General features: G+C 41.6%; 1 protein-coding gene across 1 annotated transcript in view; it reads left to right on the top strand.

Annotated features, from left to right (window-relative positions):
- LOC310996161 (calsyntenin-2-like) overlaps positions 1 to 21,593 on the top strand; it is a gene marked incomplete at both ends in the record, with an annotated part of 281,521 nt that extends 259,928 nt beyond the window's left edge. Inside the window, 6 exons of the mRNA XM_083985517.1 lie at positions 5,895 to 6,106; positions 12,644 to 12,814; positions 12,961 to 13,106; positions 15,021 to 15,144; positions 21,098 to 21,282; positions 21,372 to 21,593. Coding sequence (XP_083841643.1) covers positions 5,895 to 6,106; positions 12,644 to 12,814; positions 12,961 to 13,106; positions 15,021 to 15,144; positions 21,098 to 21,282; positions 21,372 to 21,593 — 1,060 coding nt within the window. The remainder of the gene's footprint in view (positions 1 to 5,894; positions 6,107 to 12,643; positions 12,815 to 12,960; positions 13,107 to 15,020; positions 15,145 to 21,097; positions 21,283 to 21,371) is intronic.
- Positions 21,594 to 22,040: the final 447 nt, after the last annotated feature.

Here is a 22,040-nt window from a genome sequence, read left to right on the forward strand (position 1 = left end):
ACAACAGCAAAAAGCAACAATAACAAAGAGGTACACAGCAGGAAAGAATGTCATTGTCATCAATACCATTAGTGCAGATTTTTAACCCCATCTGCAAAATGTTCACAAATGCAGCTGTCAGCAGCATCTGGACAACCCTTCACCTCAAGAAGAGCCAACTGAGAGACTGTGTGAGTCATACACAGAGAGAGAGAGAGAGAAAGAGAGAGAGAGAGAAGTGTCAGTTTGTCACTCTCACTGTTGGCATGGTCCAGTAAACTTGCCAACTTGCCGAGCACGGATTGATGTAGTTGGAATATAAATCGATGCATTGATGTAGTAGATGAATCGTTACACCCCTACTCAACACACCCATGCAGTACTCTAGTAGTAGTAGGGGTGAATAACTGGGTGGGTAAGTGTAAAAGACGCTAAGCACATGTTTTTATTTATTTATTTGTCACAGTCCAACACCTTTAGCCTTATTACTATACAGATTAATACTTTGCTTTTAGACTTGTCAGATCTCTTATATGTATGCCTGACATGATGTCATAGGTGCATCAACATGATCAACCTGTCAATCTATTTATTCCAGTCTTGATATTGTACTAGACAGTGATATATTAATTACAGTACTAACGTCAACGTGTGCATGAATGTCAAACAAGACGGCACAAACTGTTAGACCAAGAAACAGCCAAACAGATCCCTGTGTGTCATTTTATACATTCATTCATTTTTAGTCCAATTAAAAATATTATACAGTAAATAAACAACACCAAAGACCAGTAACAAAACATACAGGTGACAATGAAATGGTGTTAAGTAATGTAAAGAGTTGATATTTGATGTGATGCAGGTAAATTCATAATATAATATGATATCTAATACAGCTTGATCCTGGATATATCATAGTCAGTAAGCTAATAGACATAAAGATAAACTGTACTCACATACTTGATAAACATGCACACATCTAGTGTTTGCACTGTATATCCAGAATGTTAGAGATAAAAGTTAATGATGCGACGTGGTGAAGTGAAGTGGTCCAGGTGCTGAGACAGTAAATCTGTCTGTGTAATTAATGGAATTAGATTTTATGAGGCATTCACAGGCGGGTTTGTAAAGATTGTGTTTTTGGCTCTTTGTGCTGCAGCGCGAGATAAAAGATTGAGTTCAGAGATTAATCACAATTCGTCAGTAAAATGAATGTAACATTTTTTCAGTTATGCAAGTGGGCATGTTACTTTTTGAAGCACTGGACTTTGCCTTTTTTTTACATTTCACTGTCATTGTCCAGCTTTAGGTATTTCGCGTTTTATATTGTGTTACAAATCACAGATCTGCGAAGGCTCCGCTTTTGTTTGCTGTGTGTGAGCGTGTCAGCCGCCGAGACTGTGTCTGTCTGTGACTTCTGCTTACAGCAGCAATTTCCTGTACAGAGCCTCATTGATAACACGAGTGATTGAACTTCCAATTTGTTGTTTTAGTGCTCCATCCAGAGCAGACAAAATCAGAAAAGATTCCCCTTCACTGAATTACTCACCCTCGGAGCTTGAAACATGGCCTCCCGCCATGACATGTCAGCAAGTGCTGGGGATAAAAAAACAAAAAAAACAACTCCCCTCGCTGCTACAGACATCAGTCAACACAAATAAACAGAGGTGTTAATTAATTCATCCAAATGCAATTAAATTTGTTTCGTGCTGACGCCTAATAACTGCAATTACTTCAGGCAACTAGAAAATAAAAGTAACCAGTGCTAATCTTTGCAGCGGCCCTTTTAGGCTCCCTCGTCATATTTCTTTATAATTAAGTTGGACCGGCTCCAGGTTTTGTTTTGTTTTTTTGTTGGTTTTTTTGGGTTTTTTCCAGCCCGGCGCGCCCATGCAGCAGCCATCTCTCTGCGTCACTGAGTTTGTATCTCCCACTGCTGTCAAGAATGGCTTAGTGCCTGAACAGTGAACAGAGACACACACAAACACAAACACAGACACACACACACACACCACCAGTCACTGCCACAGGAAAGGGGAAAAGAGACAACACGATGCCCCGAAATGCTGTGTTTGTCTCCAAACGTGGCCTCAGACAACTGTAGAGGATTATAGGGAGAATAGTTAGTTTGTCATCCAGCTGTCAGGCATCATCAGCCCGAATTAATGCTACTAAGTCCGCTTTGTGAATGTAGAGCTACGCCGGAGGAAGGTCTTTCATGAATTTTGGTCTTTAGATGTTTTGGTCTCTCTGAAGACAAAAACAAAGGAAAAAGCTTTTGAAAATGTTCTAAACTTCTCTGTGGTAGGGCCGCGGTTATTTCTGGTCATTTCTACTGCCCCTGAAAAAATACAGTAGATCCAACAAATGGAATAATTAGACCTATTATAACAGTGGTTTCGAGCCGTTACTAACTCATGGCCCACTTGAAATTTTCAAAAAATAGTTATAATAATGAGCCTTCCGAGTGGTTTTTCCTATAATCAGTAATTTAGGACTGGAATGAAAACAGGAGAAACATACAGGTAGGAAGAGGTAAGGGTCACTTCACCCTTTTTACCATGGAAAATATTTTAGCACGTAATCAGGCTGAGATGGACAAATATGATAAAAGGCAAAAAAAAAAAAAAAATTCGGCACAAGAAAAAAAAAATCCGGCAAAAAAAAATTAATAGAAAAGGGCCAGGCATAAAAGTAAATAAATTGAAAAAATATCAAACTAGTCAGTGGCCATAGCTGCCTCTACAGATGCTTTGATTAAGCTGTACTTCAGAATCGGCTTCAGTAATAAGGAAATTATCTTTCTTTTGGCACATAAACACGGTGTGGTCATAAGTTTAAGGAGGTTGAAGAGACTGTGTCGGAAACTTGGTTTGTTCAGGAGGTGGATAAACCACACAAACCTGGAGGAGGTGGTGGCCGCATTCGTACAAAGTGAAATAGCTGGAACTGGACAGATGCAGGGATATCGATGGTTGCACCTGCGTGTGTTGTATCACAAGATACAATCAGGCAGAGATGGGGACTCGAGTCACTGTGACTTGGACTCGAGTCGACTCGAGTCGCTATTTTGATGCGACTTGACTTGACTTGACAAAAAATAAAAGACTTGCGACTTGACTCGGACTTGAAGGTTAAAGACTCGGGACTTGACTTGACTTGAGACACGATGACTTGAATGACTTGAATGACCAGCCGCCACCGCTGAATTTTTCACCGGCACGGCACCAGCTCAGTCTGTGTTTTTTTTTCTTCCCCCCGGACTTTTTATGCATTTATTTTGAAAGGACCGCTGGAGAGAGAGAGGGAGGGGGAGAGAGTGACTGAGTGAGAGGGGGGGGTTTGGTACGGAGGGGCCTCCAGGGTCGCTGCAGCGGGCGTGCTACATGGATCTATTATAATATAATACATCCATGGAGCGCAATCACGCTCGCAGCTCAGTGTTTTTAAACGGAGATTTCATCCGGAGTTTCAGTGACGGTGAGCGGCCTGACGCTGCTTCATTAACGCTGCGTCGCCGCCGCTGTTCAGAGTCGGGACAAACGCACAGTAACCAATAGACATATCAGTCACCTGTTACCAGCGTTACCATAGCGAGAAGCTAACGTGTCCTTTTTAAAAATAAAAAAATCTCCTCTCCTTCAGCCTCACGTTCTCACTGCTGCAGAATCTGCATTGACTACACAGCTGTTTGCCTGTCACTCATAGCATCCAGGAATGTTTCAATGGTACACATTCTTTGACTTTTGAATATAAAATATCAAATTAATATCTAACTACTTGGTATGAGTGCAGGCTGAGAATAGTGTTGTCATGATAGAATATAGCTAATAGATTTTCTATTTTATTCTATTGATGGAGTTAACCTTTTGTGATCAGATCAGGTATGAAGAGGCTCATTAATGCATTATAAGACATAAGACATAATAGATGTTCTATTCTATTCTATTCTAATATATTGTCTTCACTTTATTTAGATTAGATTCTGCAGGTGAAATTGCAATAATAAGGTGACTTGACTTGGACTTGACTTGACCTATGCACGACTTGACTTGGACTTGACTTGACATAACCTGTGACTTGACTTGACTTGACTTGCCCAAAGAAAAATGACTTGGGACTTACTTGAGACTTGAAGGTTAAGACTTGAGACTTACTTGAGACTTGCACATGTGTGACTTGGTCCCATCTCTGCAATCAGGCAATTGATCAAGTTGATTTACAGTTGCACCACTTCAGAAAACCACTTTTACACTCCAACTGCTGTCATTGAGCTGTCAGTGTAGGTACTAAGTTGGTTGTGACTGGCCCTAATACTCCTTCATACTGTAGGTTTCACAAGTGATTTGCCAGCGGACTGGCAGTACCTCCCTGTGCCACTAGTGGGCCACAGGTTTGAAACCACTGCTTTACTCCTTTTCCATACTTAAGTGTCCCTGTTAATAACCTTCAATGTGCAGCAGCGTCTTTAAAGCAGAAGTAAGCGATCCGGTCGTTTTGGCTAACTTCTTGTCAGCAGATGGAGTTAGCAGTCCCCGCCCTCGTCCCTACGTCACCACATTCACGCGCATCCCTTGGCTGCACACACAGAGAGGACCGCCCCTTTAAAGTAAAGTATGCCTTTATTCATCCCACGACGGGGAAATTCACGAGTTACAGCAGCAGTACATATGCTTACTGCGTACTTATGCCGTTCTCTCTCCTCATTGGATAAAGGTTGTAGGATACATGGAAAGTTTTCTCCTCGGCTTACAGCAGAGCAGAGTGACTGACAGACCCGTGTTTCGGACCAAACACTCTAAGTGATTCCCGTATGAAGATATAACTATTTAAGATTATTACTTATATTAACACAAACATTCAGCTTACTTCTGCTTTAACTCCTCCACACACCTCTCTGAAAGCAGAAGTCTGTAACCTGGATGTTGCAGTTAACATTTACACATATTTACAAGTCTGGAACTCACTATTACAGTAATTCTGAAATGACTGGAATGCAGCGTAAGCCCTCGGTGCAACACATTTTCACATTGGTTGCACAGGGTGTGTGATCACTCGTCAGCTGAGCAAACGTTTCACAGAAAAGAACCTCCACGTCCACCTGAAGTTGAGCCAAATCTCTTTTTACAGCCATCTCCCTCCAGTTTTTCCAGCTATTCATAAAACATTTCACTCAGCGAGCCAGGGATGGGAAAACATATGGAGATTTATCACATGGATTTATGCATAGTTCACATCAGAAAATACTGGATGCATAACACCGGCACGGCCACCATCATCACGCTCAATACCCTCCACCCCCCAATCACACTGATTTGTGTGACTGTGCTCTCGCTGTGCGTCCGTATTGTGAGCTCAAGTCCTAGGAAGTCGATATGTGTTCACGCATCCATTCAAAGCTGCCCGGTGGACGCTGTGCATTTAAACACATGCTATCACACTGCTGACAGACGGGCAGGGGAGGCAGACGTGCACGTATGAAAACACAGCGTGCAAACACACCGCTGCCCAAGCACTGACAGAGCGTTTTACCCCCTAAATATCTGCATGCACTGTGGTTTGGACCACGGAGCTTAACAGCTGTGGTTTTAGTGCAGCCAAGAGGTCTTGTTGCTGTTGATAAGCTTTATTAGCTGCTGTAATGCTCCACAGTTTTACATTCTGATGCTGTCTAGGTGTAGAGCAGCTCGTGTGAGGGCCAGGGCTTTTATAGAAGTCCTCAAGTGCTTCTCTGTGTCCTCTGTAACCTGCCGGTGCCGTGTATCAACTCAATGGCCTCTTATCTTGTTTCCACTGAATATGGTTCAGCCAGGTTGAGCCGCTGCCAGCGGAGAAGGTTTGATCTTTTTTTATTTTCTTTTTTTAAATTTCTCACTCTGCGCTTCTTTTTTCTCTTTTCATCCGTCCACCTGCAGGTGTTTTGGTGAAGACACTTGCATCACCATCCCCGACATCGATGCAGTGGTGATGGTGCTGCAGCCCAGCGAGCCCAGGATCACCATCACTGGGGTGGAGAGAGTGAGCCGGCCGGCGTCCGACCTCAAAGCACCGAGTGGCATAGCTCTTTTCCAGGACCTGCACATCATCAGCACAGTGACCAGGGCAGACGCCACAGCACATCACACAGGTATATGGACTGTCATCAACATCTATACCACCTAAGGAATTCATTGTAGGATACCTATCCCATTGAGAAGTCTACTCACTTCGCTCAGAGGTTGTTCACCTCTTACGTTCTGTTTATATTGGTCACTTATACAACTTTTGAGGGTGCAAATGATACAATTTTAATTGCAAGACATTAAATTTTTGTATATTTTGTATATGATGCTGTCCCAATTACAAGTTTACAAGCTGAGCACCCCTTTTTCATATCACTGAAATGTTGAGTGATTCAAAACTGTTGCATCTTTCAACAACTATAGTATATGTCAGGTATAGCTATGGGTTTTATTATATCACCGAATTATAGTATTATTGTTGTATATTGAATTTCTATTATTAATAACTATTACTATTTACTGCTTATGAACTGCTTGACATCTTAATTGCACTTCAAGGATAAATAAAACACATGTTTCCCTTTGTCTAATTAAAAACCAACAGGTTAGATGGACTGTACTAAAAATATGGGGCAACTAAAGTGTTGACATGTGTTTTCTAATTAATTTTAACAGTATAACCAAGTTTATAAAGGAACCTATGAACAGCACAACTTCTATAGTTTTGGTCTGAGTTGCATCAACATGGCTCAGCAAGTAGCAGATTGAGAGGATAGTAGAGGTAACAGCAGCACCAGGAGGCTGCTCAACATAAAACCAATAACAGGAGGTGCAGTGGAACATCCTTGAAAAACGACGCCACACAACAGTTCACTGTTTACACAACCTTCGACTGAAAAAAAAAAAAAAAAAGACAGGTAATTGTTCATCTGTGGAAACTGGTGTCTCGGTGACTGATAAGACGATGTAAACCACATTGCATGAAGTCAGCTCTTTGCGGTGGGTGACCGAGAAGAAAAAGCATCACTCATAGAAACAACACAAAAATGGAGAAGAGGAAACTTTGCCAAGTAACATGAAAAGAGGCTCGATGAATGTTGGCAGCATGCTCTATGTTCAGATCAAAACAAAATAAATGTGTTTGGATCAGATGGGTCCAGTATGTTTGGTGTGGACCCAGCCAGGACCACCACAGTGGCTGAACAGCAGCAACCACCGTGAAGCACGAAGGTGGGAGTACGCTTGATTTGACTGCAGTAGAGTAAAAGGTGCAGGGGATATGACAGGTATAGGGGTAAGTTTTATACCTCAATACTGAATGAAAATATGGTTTTCAGTCTCTTGACAGTCTAGCTTGACAGGATAGGAAATTTCCAACAGTGCAGTGGTAAAGACACTGGAAAACCACACCGCACCAAAGGTTTTAGAAGGAGATAACAGTGAAAACTATGACCTGGTTGAGTGTGTTTCCTGATTTAAATCCAATAGAGAATATTTTAAAAGATAAACGTAGAGCCACAAAACACTGCCAGCAAAGAACAGATGATTATTTTCAGCTGTGAAGAATAGAAGAACATCAGCCATGTCCAGGAGGCTCAGATCTGTCCTCCAAAATAAAGGTGGAAATACAAAATATGTAATAAAAGGAAGAAAAAATAAGAGTGGAAGAGCTGCCTTTTGTTGCAGTTGGCTTAATTACTCAGACATTTCTGTTTTTCAAATCAATTGGCTCCATCCTCCTTCCTCTAGCTTTTGGCAAAAAACAAATGAAACTCTATTAAATGTGACCTTTCCGTGATATTGACCAGCGGCGTTCTCAGTTTCGTAGTATCACACTCCGTGAGGAAGTCTGAGCGAACTTCACAAAGTGTGAGGTACGACGTACCGCACCCCCCCCCGACAGGTAGAAATCTGTCTCAACTTAATATTTCAGCAGTTTTTCATATTGATAATGTGCTCACTCATTCATGAAGTCCCATAGCCTATGCTGTGCCACCTGTCTCACTATCAAAATAAAGCTTCAAAGAAAGCAGAGCATCTCCTAACGCCTCGCGAGGCTGCAAATCAGCAGTCATCTCTTTCATCAGGTAGGCCTGCACACACTTCGAGAGAGAAAACAAAAGTTGCTTTGCTCTCCCGCATTGTCAAACTTGGTTGAAGTAAAAACTTCTCAAGACTCTGATGAAGTACATACTTGTTAAGCAGCACGTATCTGCACATTTCCTCTGTGTGTTTGCAGCAGAAGTGGGAGACATATTCAGATCCTGCTCTTACAACTATGTCACATGACAGAAGATAAACACAAGCTTCTGTTTTATTGTGATTTGAATGCAAGAGTTTTGCTTAAAGGGGTAGTTCAACATTTTTGGCAAATTGGCCCATTGCCATAATCCCTATAGTCTTAGCAGTAGGTTTGTTACCTTTAATTGTCGGTGCAAGCTATTTTTAGAACGGCGGAGCAGAGCCGCGAGCTGCTCAGAGCTACGCTACGGAGGCTAATGGGATTTCTTGGTTTCTCTCATCAAACTCATCAAATACACAATCCAACAACTCCAAAACGCTCTGGTGGAAAAGTTGTGACCTGCACATTCACCACGCTATGAGATAATAACAGAACGTTACCAGACAGAGTTGTTTTCGAGGTACATTCATGCGTTTTGGAGTTGTTGGATTGTGTATTTGATGAGTTTGATGAGGGAAACCAAGAAATCCCATTAGCATCCATAGCGTAGCTCTGAGCAGCTCGCGGCTCTGCTCCGCTGTTCTAAAAATAGCTTGCACCGACAATTGCTATGACTATAGGGATGATGGCAATTTGCCAAAATGTTGAACTATCCCTTTAAGTGTATGTGCAGTGATACAAACAAGAATTAACAATTAAGGCCCTTACACACCAGGGACATGACAAATAAAAGACACAAAAATGGAATGGTTCGGTGGTGAATATTTAGCATCAAAACCATTTATACCGGCGGCGACACAAATCTGTGACAAACGCGACAATAATAAACCAAAGGTTCTCATCGTGTCAGGTGGTCTTTTACAGTACAGTACGTACACCTACTACTTGATTATAACAGCAGCTCACTGTCCTGACAGTGACAGCTGAGTTGTTCAGCGCTTTACTTAGTTGACTTTGTAATGTTTTTGTTCCTTGTCAAACAAGACAAGATGGTGAGAGACACTGTTTTGACATTGTTGTCATGGTGTTGTGTTGGTGTGTATTGTAGGGTTTTGACGTACCTGCAACATGATTGGTTGAAGTGTTTAGTTGCTGGGCGGAAGCTCAGGAAAATCAACCTCAGTCCAAAATAAATATGTGGCATTTTCAGGTGCGTAACTATAGGCTATAGCTGTGCTCAGGCTAAGTACAGTATAAGGTACAGTATTTGACTTTAAAGTGGTGGAAAATTAACATCAAATGTGAGCAGTGAAGTACCACAGGAGTGAACCTGAATACAGTCGGCTACTTGAGTAAATGTACCACAGCTGAGGACAAGTGGTTCCTCTCCTCAGCAGCAATCTGCAGTGTAAGCGAGAGTCTTTTGTTCCATGCAGCTCTGCTGGCCTCGCCAATATGTTGAGGAAATTAGTCCATCCTTCTCCATTCAGGCCTGTGAGTATTAGCCTCCCCACTGTTTCTATACCCTCCATCTACCTGTCCCTATACGCTCTCCTGCTGAGTAAGTCCTGCCCCGACCAGACCACTCAACTCTCCAGGTCGCACCACCTTGACCGACAGTAAATGAGTGTGACATTTAAATCCTGGTGGCTGCGGTGTTGTCCGGCGATCTGACCACCGAGGCAGGAGCGGCCCCAGCTCAGCCTGCGGGGGCCGCCGCCGCTCGCAGCAGCCAATTAGACTCAGATAAGCAGACGGAGAGGGAGGTTTTAGCCCTCCATTGTGCATAATGCAGCGCAGGAAGGAGAGCAGGAATAGGGATTGCTTTCAGGAGTTGGTGGAGCTCTTTCTGCTGGTGAAATAGAGACTGCAGCTGGGGGGAAGAGATTAGCTGAAAGCCAGAGAAAGACACAGAAATGGGAAGAAAGAGAGAAGAGGAGATGGGGAGAGGGTGTGTGTATATGCGTGTGTATGTGTGAAAGGCAGCGGCGGCACGATGAAGTTCCATAATGAGCAGATTTTGTGTTCTCTCGAGGCTTAAAGGATTCAAGATAAATCACATATTTCTTTTGCAGGGCATGCAATAAGTTTCTTTTGGACCCTGCTAATCACCCCCTCGCCCTCCTCCATGCTTTGTCTCTTCCCGTCATTCATTTGTCTTTTCATTGAGCCTGCTCAGCACAGCCTCATTCCCCTTTTCTCTCTCTCTCTTACACTACACCGTCTATTCAAAGCTTTATTCTGATGCCTTTACTCAAAGCAAGGTCATCAGTTCTGTCTTTAACTCATCATCTTTAATGCTCAATGTTTTCATCCAATTGTTTTGAGGGTCATTTTCTTCTTCTCTCTGTCCTCTTCTGCTTTTAAGTTTTATTTTTTGTAGTTCCGTAGCATCTATTTTCCTACTGCACTGCACTGGCTCTGTCTTCTATGTAATTACTTTCTAAGAAACACTCAAATTTTCTTTTCCATCCCACCCACGCTCAGCCTCTTTTTTGACCATTTTTATTTAATTTTCAGATGATATATTGTTCAAGAAACAGGCCTTCACAACTTTTACACCCACCACCACACCACACAGTATATAACAGTTGTAAAATAGTATTACCCTTCTCACCCAGAAGACCATAGTTGGCAGTACCCACGACCACACAAATTGTTTCTGGGACTGTCCTGCATCCAGGATTTATTACAAGCTTGTGTCATCTATGACACTTTTTAGTTTTCTGTTTATGTCAAAATGGCAGTAAACACCAAGCAGGGCACAATCAGTAGCCTACAAGTCAAGTTGAGTAACAGTCAGATATAAGCCCCAGCTGGTGCAGCTGCAAAGAAATGTTGTTTTTTAAAACAGATAATATAACAACGTGTTTTATTATTATAGTTTTTATTGGTGTTATTGATATTTTGAGCATTTGGTGTAGAAAGTTGTTTTTTTGTCATTTTGAATTTAAATTAAATTAAATCTATTAGTCTAAGCACTGATAGACAGTAAAGCTTGCTAACATTAGCTAATTTAGCCTTAAAGTTGTTTTTTTGGTAACATGTTAGCAAACTTTTGCCTGTTCATACATTTGTTAAAGTAGCCTAGGTGATGACATCTCCACATAATATTTCGTGTTTACATTTCTGTTTTCATATTTGACAATTTTTCCTCATTTGTGGGACATTTTAACTCATTAATCTCAGCTACACCTTTGCAAACATAGCAACGAGGTCGTTTTAGGTAATAGTAAACATTTGCCTGCTCATGCTTCCATCAGTAACCTGCCCATAGATGACTTTTATATTGTTTCCTGTGGCAAACATTTCCCTGCTCATGCATCCAGCAAACACCATTAGCAACACCTTGAAACAACATTAGCATTCATGTGAGAGTGTGTGTAGCAGCCAAGTGTGATTCATGACCTTTTTTTTTTTTTTTTTTTTAGCTTTGTCATATTCTTGTAGGAAAATATCTGTTTCTTTAGTAACTAAATGCTCCAGTGTTTTCACCAGCTATAGCAGATAACTTTGGCTGCTTGACTACAACTTTCTTGCTGCTAAATCAAAGCAGCCAGCTAACGAAGGCTAAAAATGTTCCCTGCTGCTGTTTGCACCTTTGAAGAAAGAAATGCTTTCTTGCACACAAACAACACAAACTTCTGGAGCACAACTTTACTTCTACCTGTGTTGTTCTTTTTTTTTTTTTTTACCCCCCCCCCTCTTCCAGCTCATCTCCGCCACCCTCAGAGACCCTCCTCCAAACACACACACACACACACACACACACACACACACACAACACTCCACATACATCTGTCTTTCACCTTTGGGAAGCTGCTAAATGGGCATAGCCGGTTTCCTCCCGTGGGAGCAGAGTGAGGGAGACGGCTGGGTAGCAGTGAGAGGTGAAGGCTGGTGCTTAGCAGACTGTCAGAGCGGCCCAGCAGCCACCCAGCGCTGCTGTGATGGGAGGCGTCTGAGGGGACTTATTACTAAAGCAGCTCATGGCGCTGTCTGTGTGCTGAGGGTTGTCTAGTAATTGGAGCCTGAGAGTCAGAGGAGGTATATGTTGTGTCTTGTAGTGTTTGAATTATGATTCCTCAAAGTATCCAGGGGTTTTCTTCCACTCTAACATCTTGGTGTGGCGATAACTGGTAAGACCGTCATGTGACAATTAAGGCTTTGTATGTCTGGAAGGTTATTATTATTATACAATTTGGTTTAATGCATTCGTTTGGTTCAATTTATGAGATGAGAGCAAAGGCATCTGAACAACAGGAAACACACTGAGGAGTCTGGAAAGTGCAGTGCAGTTCATTAGGAGCGAGAACAAACTCCGAGCCAAATATAGCAAATGACCCCAAACACAAAGTTGCCAACAGTTCCTAACGCTTCTAAAAAACTAAAAAACAGAATAACAAAACAAGGCGAGGGCAAACTCAAGCTGATCTTCCTCAAGGCAAAAGTGTGTAACCATTTGTGTGTGTGTGTGTGTGTGTGTGTGTGTGTGTGTGTGTGTGTGTGTGTGTGTCTGTGTGTGTGTGTGTGTGTGTAGCCCGTCGACCCGGGGTCCTGGAGGAGATCATTCATAACTTGGACTACTGTGATATCCTGGTGATCGGGGAGGAGCTGAGGCCAGGCCAGGAGTCTCTTCAGCTGCAGCGGAGCGCTCTGCTCGGAAAACACCTCGACGCCACCAACTCCACCTCTGGCATGTCCATATACGGTAGGTTGCCATGATAACAACAGCATCAGACATCTGGTTTTCATGGTAACAACTCTCCTCCAAGTTACCAAACTGACAAACATGCAACCGGTCGTCCCGCCTAAACCCCCCTGACCGTCCTCCGCCGGTCTCTGTCGTCCTCACAGGTGTGGACTCCATGTCCAACTATGAGCAGGTGATCAGACAGGTGCGATACTATTACTGGCAGACCGGACCGCTACTAGAAAGAAGATTTCGCCTCACCTGCTCGGAGCTTAACGGACGCTACACCAGCAATGAGTTCAACCTGGAGGTCAGTGTGCAGCACAGCTGGACTGATGTGGGGGGGGGGGGGGGGGGGGGGGGGGGGGGGGGGGGGGGGGGGTTAAAGCTCAGCAGAGGAACAGATCGTCTTTAGGAGTCAAGTTGCAACGATTTTTATGCCAATGTTTCATATTTTCAATCAATAACCACTCTAGTATTAATCAGTGCAGTGAAGAAAAATGTGTCAATGCATACCCAAAAGATTGGAAGTAGACAAATTACAACTGCAACAACAATGAGTTAATCAGCGTTAGTTTATTGAGAGACAGAATATTAATTTGTAATTACCTTGATTTCTCATGAATAATTTTAGATTAATTGGTTCTAGTTGCACATACATGAAGACGATGTGCTGTTCTTCATGGTGTGTATATATGAATTAAATGAATATTTTTACGCGTCAAACTGATTGTTGGGAAGAAAACAGGTAATTTGAAGGTGTTAGTTCAGTTTTACATCATGTTATATATAAAGTGTTATGACTTGTTGACGTTGTTGATTAATGGAGAAAATAAATGCTAGATTAGGTGAAAATTGAAGTAAATTGTTTATTGCAGCCGCGCTGGTATTAAGAGTAAAGTCATAATGGATTTTTTTAAATTATGAAACGTTCTGCAGTAATCAAAGTGTACACCTTTAGTTTGATGTCCTGAGTGCTGTCAGTAACAAGGTAGGACATAGAAACAGCAGATCTAACCCAACCTCTTTTAGAATAAGAATTTTCAAACACTTCTTTTTAACACTAGTAATGACAGTCAACAGCAAAGTGCTTAAACTGACAAAGTGATGGAGCCGACACAGCTCAGGTCCCCGGCAGTGTTTTCACTCACGGAGCAAATTTACAAACCTCAGTAGGCAAAACCCAGCAGCTACACTTTCACCCTCAGTGGGTTGAAACATGAAATATTCTGTGAAAACTAAACATGCACAGAAAGACTTTTCATTTCTGAGCAGCTCAAACCAATGGGTGCAAAGTACAAACCTCAAACAACAGAGCTTCACTCGGTAAATCAAATACAACCAAATCAAATACGCAACTATCATTGGATTACTTACTTTCTCTGATTTCTAAGCAGCTTTAATGGACATTAATGTGCAATGGTGTTATATGTTTTCATGTATTTGACTCTGATGTGAATTTCTAGATTTTTCCGACTTTTGGATGTTGATATTCAATCGTTACGTTTTCGTATTCATCAGATTTGGTTTAGAGACCGAGTTTGAGTGATGTGAATAAATGTAACCAGACATGAGTGCCACTCAGTGTAAGAAAAGGACTGGAGAGACATGGTCTATTTATTACCAACCAGTCGGTGTAAACCTTTCTGCATCACTTGAAAACAACCAGGGACGTGTCACCCTGACGCAGCCTGGTCCAGCATCAACAACAGAGAGCACTTCATATTCCTAAAGTGTCTGTGAACAGCTCCACAGTGAATCAGGCTTTTCTACCAGTCACACACACACACACACACACACACTCCACCTGTCATACACTGTTGAAAAACGTCAGAATCAGCTTGATATGTCAAGGCCCTGAACCCCCCACCACCCTCCTCCCCTCTCCAGTCTGCACAGACTTCTGACCAGTTTATACATTTGATGGTGTTTACTTGAAAGTGTGGACAAAATGTTTTACCAAACAAACCTTGAAAAGTGTCGAGTGGAATCTGGTTAACATTTCACCTCCCTGTCTTGGTGTATTGAGTCCCCCAAATACATTCACTTTTCTCACTGCCTCCTTTTTTTTTAACCCTGGACCTTTAGGCGTTTATTTATTTCATTCAGAGCCAGAATATTTCAAATGCATGAGTCAAGGTGAGTGAGCGGATAGGACTGTAAAATGTAAAAAATAAATAAATAAATAAAAAACTCACTTGTACTTCATCTGTTTCCAACACAGGTGAGCGTACTGCACAGCTCGGAGCCGGGGGAGCATGTCAATCACATGGTAGCTCCGCCTCAGTACATGCAGGTGGTCCACCATCCGTCCATGATCCATGGCCTTTACCCCAGCCACAACTCAGGTAAGAAAACACACACTGTAGTGTCTCCAAGTCCTTTGTAGCTAAATAAACTTGTTTGATCCATAAAAGGTCCAGTGTGTAATAATTGGCATGGTTAATTGGCAAAATCTGAAAGTGTAATTATTCTTTTATGTATACATATAGCAAGGGCCTTGCTTTAGAGAGTGTCGCCATCTTGCGCTGCCATGTTTGTATGGCAACCCGAATGGAAAATCCAGCCAGCCAGAGAGCACGTATTGCGTTCATAAATAAACCAACGAAGAAGAGGTCGGAAGGAAAGAAGAAGGAGTAGGAAACAGCAGCATTGTAAAATGGTTTAGATCTCGTCACTTTGCCGACGGGAGGGTGAGTGCAAGCGAGTAAGTGAGCGCTGCAAACTAGAACCTGAACGCTAGATATCACGGTTTTCCCATCATTTTACACACTGGACCTTTAATTTTGTCTTTTTATATCTCCTATTTATTTCCTGGTGTAGTAATTATTACATAACATAACAAAAAAACATAATTAAGTTAATTAATTAAGTTAAGCATAATTAAGTTTCTAAAAACTTTAGAACTGTGATGACAAAAACATCCTGTAATAATAAGAAGTCAGTTTGTTGTCTAATAAGCTCTTAAATTTGAGCACAAAATATGTAATGTTTACACGAATATATTGTATATGTTTCTATATAACATGATATTTATTCAAGACATTGTCAAAACGCTACATTGACACTCAAGACATAAATGTTTGCAAATGTTGATGACATCCCATGGCTTCTCATGCAATGAAATGGAGAGACTTTATAGAATCTATCTGTGGCAGAGTCAACTAATCAATAGTTTATTTGATATAATACTTATTAAAGATGCAGAGACAATGTTTTTATTCAATTATTGTAATTCTGCCAGTAGATTCATTTCTATGTGGTGACCTCTTACCATGGTTTTATTTGTATATACAGTATGTATATATATTTTTTTTCTGTTCCTCTGTGGTATATAACATGATAGATTATACATGTCACTGTCAGCGGTTGAAAGACAATACAGTATACTATAACTGTCACACTCCTGAGCACATAGAGTAGAACAGGAGGGACATTAGATGTTAGAAGAACTGTTGAAAATAGATAAAGGACGAGACTGAAGCGACACCTGCATCTCCTACATGAAGATGAACGAATATCTACTCTGAGCAAAAAGAAAGAAGCTAGTTTTACACAATATTCATGGGCCTTTGGAAACTGAGAGACTGAGGGAGACGTGACCCTGGAACAAACCTGGTGCACCCACTGTAAGAGTTTTTATGACAGCCATCTATCCTGAGGTAAACCTGGATCGAGCAAAGGGAAACACTTGTCTGGTTTGTTTCTATTGTTGTTGTGGATGAGACTGCAGCTGATACACAGTGATCCTCTGATATAGAGACAGTGTAAACCTGTCAGATGATGCATCAGCCTCTTCTGTACATGACTGATATGAAGCAAAGAGAGCACGGTGAGGAGGCGGTGAGACCTTCGTCTGTAATCTACCACATGGGATTTAATTATTCATTAGACTCTAATGGATTCTACTTACAGTCCTGCTGGAGAGTTGTGTGGCTGGTGCTGTTAACAGCCCAGAGAGCTGGGGGGTGGTGGGTGGTGGGGTAGTGGGTTGGTCTGTCTGGGAAAAGGAGGTCAGAGGAGCAGAGAGGATGCTGGGTGGTTAGACAGAAAAACGGAAAAAGTAGTCGTGGTTCCAGCCATGGCGACTTTTTAGGCACATGAGAATGTTTCAGCCCATACCACGCTGTATGTAGAGTAACATCGTGTGTGTGTATGTTTGTGTGCGTGCGTGCGTGTGTGTGTGCAAACACTCAACCAAGTTACTCGGAGCGGCTGCGTGAAGCTTCACTCTGGGTAAGATCAAAGAGCGTGGATTTAGTGTGAAATTCTCGGGAACTAGACTGAATCAAATGATCATCTGAGAAATCCCCTGCGAGTTTCACCCTTGTTCATTAAACACACACACACACACACACACACACACACACACACACACACACACACAGATAACCACACACACACACAAGCAAGCAGAGGCTGGTGAAGAGAGGGCAGGGCGAGAGAAGTTGTGTTATTTCAGCAGGCTGGAGATCAGAGCAGACCAAATAAACATTTTACATCAAGTGAAATCCCTCAGAGTATGTTGTGGTTATGCTGCTAAATAGAGCCTATGATGATACACCCCTGCTCTTATGTGCTGCACAGAGACCAAACCCTAAATGTGTTTTACTTCTCCAGACATGAATTAGAAACAATCTGAACAGCCGACACACAGCTGAAATCAGCTGGCTGCGTCCTGCAATCTCTCCTCAGGTTTTATTTGTCCGATTCCAACTGGCAGACCTTGGATACCGATGGCATTAAAAGTGTAAACACGAGGAAGGTCATTGTGTGTCTTCTGAGGAGAGTTCACTTGAGACCACTTGGTAAAAAAAGCGATCTACCATTTTTCAGCTATGCACTTAACAGTATTTGAAATACATAGACGAATACAGATCATTTTCTTACATGCCTGACTGAATAAAAGTGAGATTCATTATGTCAAACAGCATTTTATCATACATCCCTAATATTTAAACTATCTTACACATACCCACACTAACAGCTCATTAAAGCTCTGATGTGACATTAGCATGCTAACATGCTCACAACATGGGTGTAGAAAGTTTTCATTAAAGGAAAGGTGGATGAAAAGATTTCTGCAGAAAGACTTGGTGGATTCTCTGAGCTCATCCTTTTCAAATCTAACTTTTAGCACAAGAAGCACAAAAAATGAGAATGGCCCAGTATTTCTTTAAAAAGAAAAAAAAATATGGGTTTTCACAATAATTAAAGATCACAATCATCAACTGAGGACCCATTGTGTAAAAGGTTAAAGAGCCTTCCTGCACAAATACATCAGGGAAAAAAAAAATCAATAGGCTATTACAAAAAGCAGTCGATGTCAAAGAGCCCAGAAAACCATAATAACAGGCTGAGACAGTCCTCAGCAACAACAACACAAGAGAAAACTGTTATTTCGGACACAATATAGACAGTGTATTTCAGTCTGGAGCGTCAGGCTGACAGACAATCACTGCCGCTGTACTGTATGTCACTGATAACAGAAATATATAGTTGCACTTCAATCCCTGTGTTTTGACATGTTCTTTATTGTTTGGGCTCCGGCTGACCTCAGTGCCCTGTTGTGTGAAAGATTAACAATAATAATAATAATAATAATAATAATGATAATACATGTGAGGGTTTATTATTATTATTATTTATTTGAATCTGATCTCACTGACATCAAACACTGATAAAATACTGAAGGGGAACAAACTGCTCATCTGATGTAGGTGACACATGTAAATGATAAGAAAACATTATATTTACACCAGACACAAATAGATTTCTTGCCTAGTGACATTACTCATCTTGGTAACACTTTATAATAAGTACACACTGTTATGTATTAGTTTAGCGTGAAATACTGAATTCATCATTTATAACACATGAATACTCATTAGTATGTAGTTTAGAAACACAGTTAACTCATCATTGATGAGCACTAACTGTATTTATAAACTACATAAATGAGTATTCATGTGTTATAAATGAAGAATTCAGAATGCTGAACTAATGCTTAATAGTGTGTACTTATAATAAAGTGTTACCATCATGTTTGATGTCACCTCCTGTCCCTGATAAGTGTTAAGTGTTTTTAAAATTACAATAACTGAAGTCTTAATAGACTTATTTGGGAGAAGTAGTGTAACATATACAGTCTTACTACAACCATTAGAAATAGAGGATGAAATGTGTTGTATTTAATCAGGTTTGCGTGGTGCACCAGTGGGAATTTCTTACAACTTGAGAATCAATTGTAAAATGCAATTCTCATTAAATTAGAGACGCCCAAGTATCACTGTGACAAAAATTATGTTCAATGTATTTTGTGCTCTGTTAAAGATAGTTAGGGAAATTGTGTCCATGCACATTAACAATAAATATGAGTAAGGGTTGTTACATGACTACAAATAAAAGAAAAACAAAGCTCATGGACCTGATCCTCTCCCTCCTGCTGCAGAACCTGCAGCTCATCATCCGTGTACTCACTCACACTGGTCTCTGGTCTGTCCAAGGATGTGACCCCCAGTCATGGTAGTTTGCACAATGACTGCTTTATTTATCCAGAGAAACCTCCGGAGAAGCTCTCCCTCTCTTCTCCAGGAGAACTGAGTCGTCCGTTTGCAGTGTGGGCTAGTAGTATATATAAAGAAATACTTCATTCAATTCAGTTTTATGAAGAAATAAATTCTCAATCACGTTGAAACTGAGACAATATCCTTTTTTTTCTTTTAATGAGCTCCCCTGCCTGTGAAGAAGTTGATGTATTTCTCTCTCTCAATATATCAGTCGTCTAATATTAGGATGTGACATTTTGGATCCGTTATGACTCTGTGATACTGATATCCAAATAAACAATGTTGTTGATGAGTATGATGAATAATGAAGTTATTAAAGATGATATTTTTAAGTTTTACTATTGCTACGTAGCTAATATTTGCATTAGCAGCTGTTCACTCAGTCTCGAAAGAAACGTTTTGAGTTCAGCATAGGGATGTACATTTAGATTTTTTTTTCAGACCAATAACCAACGCTCATTAACAGATTATAACCGTTAACAGATAGGATTCAAATGCTTTATATTGTCTGACACTAGGATGTGCCGATTTGCAACCCGATCCTCTAGCGTCAATTGAGAGGACGATTGACAATGTTTTTTTTCTAAACTATACACGCTTGCTGCTACAGCTTTGCAGCCACATCCATTATGCTTTGGCTTAGCTGATTGGTGCTCAGATGGCGGCTAGATCATCACATTTTGAACTCTTTTTATACGTAAAGTGCAGCCAAACACCAGGCTGAAGAGAGAGGAACAGCAGAGCGCTCAAACTTTTCTCTTTTTTTTGGGGGGCGTCACCGTCCTAACAGGTGATGTGTTTGTTGTCTGACCTCCCATCACGGGGTCTGCGCTGCATGACTGGCACATAAGCTATACGTCTTCTCATGTAACTTGTTGCTGCTAAATGTGACTGACACACACTGCATGTGTCGACACGCCCCCATAAATTGACAACATAAGAAGCTACAAAATAAATAAAAAAATAACCGATAGTAGCTAACCTGTCAAAGTTCTTGTTATTGGTTAAACGGTTAATCATGTGCATCCGTAGTTCAGTATCAAACATTGTTCCTTTTTTTACCTGTTGGAAAGCAAAACAGCAACATTAACTCTTGTCCCCATCACATCCTTCTTTCTATTGAAGTTAGCATGCTAACCAGCTAGCCTCAGCCTCTCTGCGGCCTCCTGAAGACGTAGCTCTGCTCAAGAACCTGTTGTCTTGTAAATGTAATGATTGAAGCTCTCCTGCCAAAACAAACAAAAAACACTTATAAACAGACTTTTTTTTAAACGCTGTCAGTCAGTGTATCATGTTGAGAGTAGCTGCTTAACTACATGTAACATATGAGTCCAAAGCTGTTGTTCAATGTGATGAGTGTCAGCTGGTGAAGCCGATCGCCACCGGGCTGGATCTACACTTCCAGACTCAACCCCCCCCCACCCCCCCACCCACCATCGCCTTTATTCTTTCATTACTCGAGCGTCGAAGCGAAGCCGACAAATTTCCTCAGTCTGGCAAACTGTCTCCTTTGCTCTTCCTACAGGGTATTGTGTATCAAATGCTGAGCAGTCTGAGAGAGACACTGACATTTGGAAATAACAAAATAAAGACTCAACAAGTGTCAGAAGCTTTACAGAACAAAACGGCCTTGAACACAACACAAAAGCCCCTCATCCGGCGACTGCAGTTTTTCTGTTTCCTTTTCAGTTTCTCTCACCCCGTCGTCTCCTCTCCTCCTCCTTGTTTCCAGGCGTACCCAGCGCTGCCACGGTGGTTATTGTCATGTGTATCGCTGCACTGGTGGTCGTCGTGGTGCTGGGCATCTACCGCATTCACCTGACCCACCAGCAGGAGGTCAAACTGGCCGAGACGGCTAAAGAGGCGGACGCGACCTGGAACGACTCGTCTCTGACCATCACAGTCAACCCAATGGAGGTAGACAAGAGGAGATGCTGAATCACAGGCAAAATTATTGTGAAATCTTGTTTTTAAAACTAATTTCTAATCATTTGTCCTCATCACAGAACCTGCAAGAGCCCCAGGCTGTAGAGGAGGAGGCCAGCGAGGAAGAGGAGGAGGAGGAAGACGACGAGGAGGACGACGATGACGACGACGACGAGGAAGAAGATGACATCACCAGTGCTGAGTCGGACGACAGCGAGGAGGAAGTGGACGTCCAGCTACCCAGGATGCAACGCTCAAGCAAGAAGGGCCAAAACTGGGACAAAACAACAATATCTTATTGAACCACACACACACATACATGCAATTAAACACACACGCACACGCACACAAACACACACACACACACACACGTCCTGCAACACGTCTATAATCAAAACCTCAAATCAGACGGTTCAAACAAAAAGACTTTATGTGATGTTGATGATCAAAAAATGAGGTCATATCTCTACTAACACACACACACACACACACACACAAACACACTCACACACACACACAGTGCAATGATTTAACCATAGCCTTGTCAGAAAACCTCCCATTTTCTACAGCCGATAAGAAACGATATGACACTAAAACTGCTCGTCAATCTAACGACTTTCATTCTTCTTATAAAGGGACAGCTCGGCAAAATTTAGCTCACCCCCTGACAGATGTTTTTCCTCTCTCTCTCTCTCATTACAGTCAGCTCCACAAACGACAGTCTTAAAACGAAACAAAGTTGTACAAAT

This window comes from Trachurus trachurus (assembly GCF_905171665.1).
Source record: "Trachurus trachurus genome assembly, chromosome: 13".
In the NCBI taxonomy this organism is placed as follows: Eukaryota; Metazoa; Chordata; class Actinopteri; order Carangiformes; family Carangidae; genus Trachurus; species Trachurus trachurus.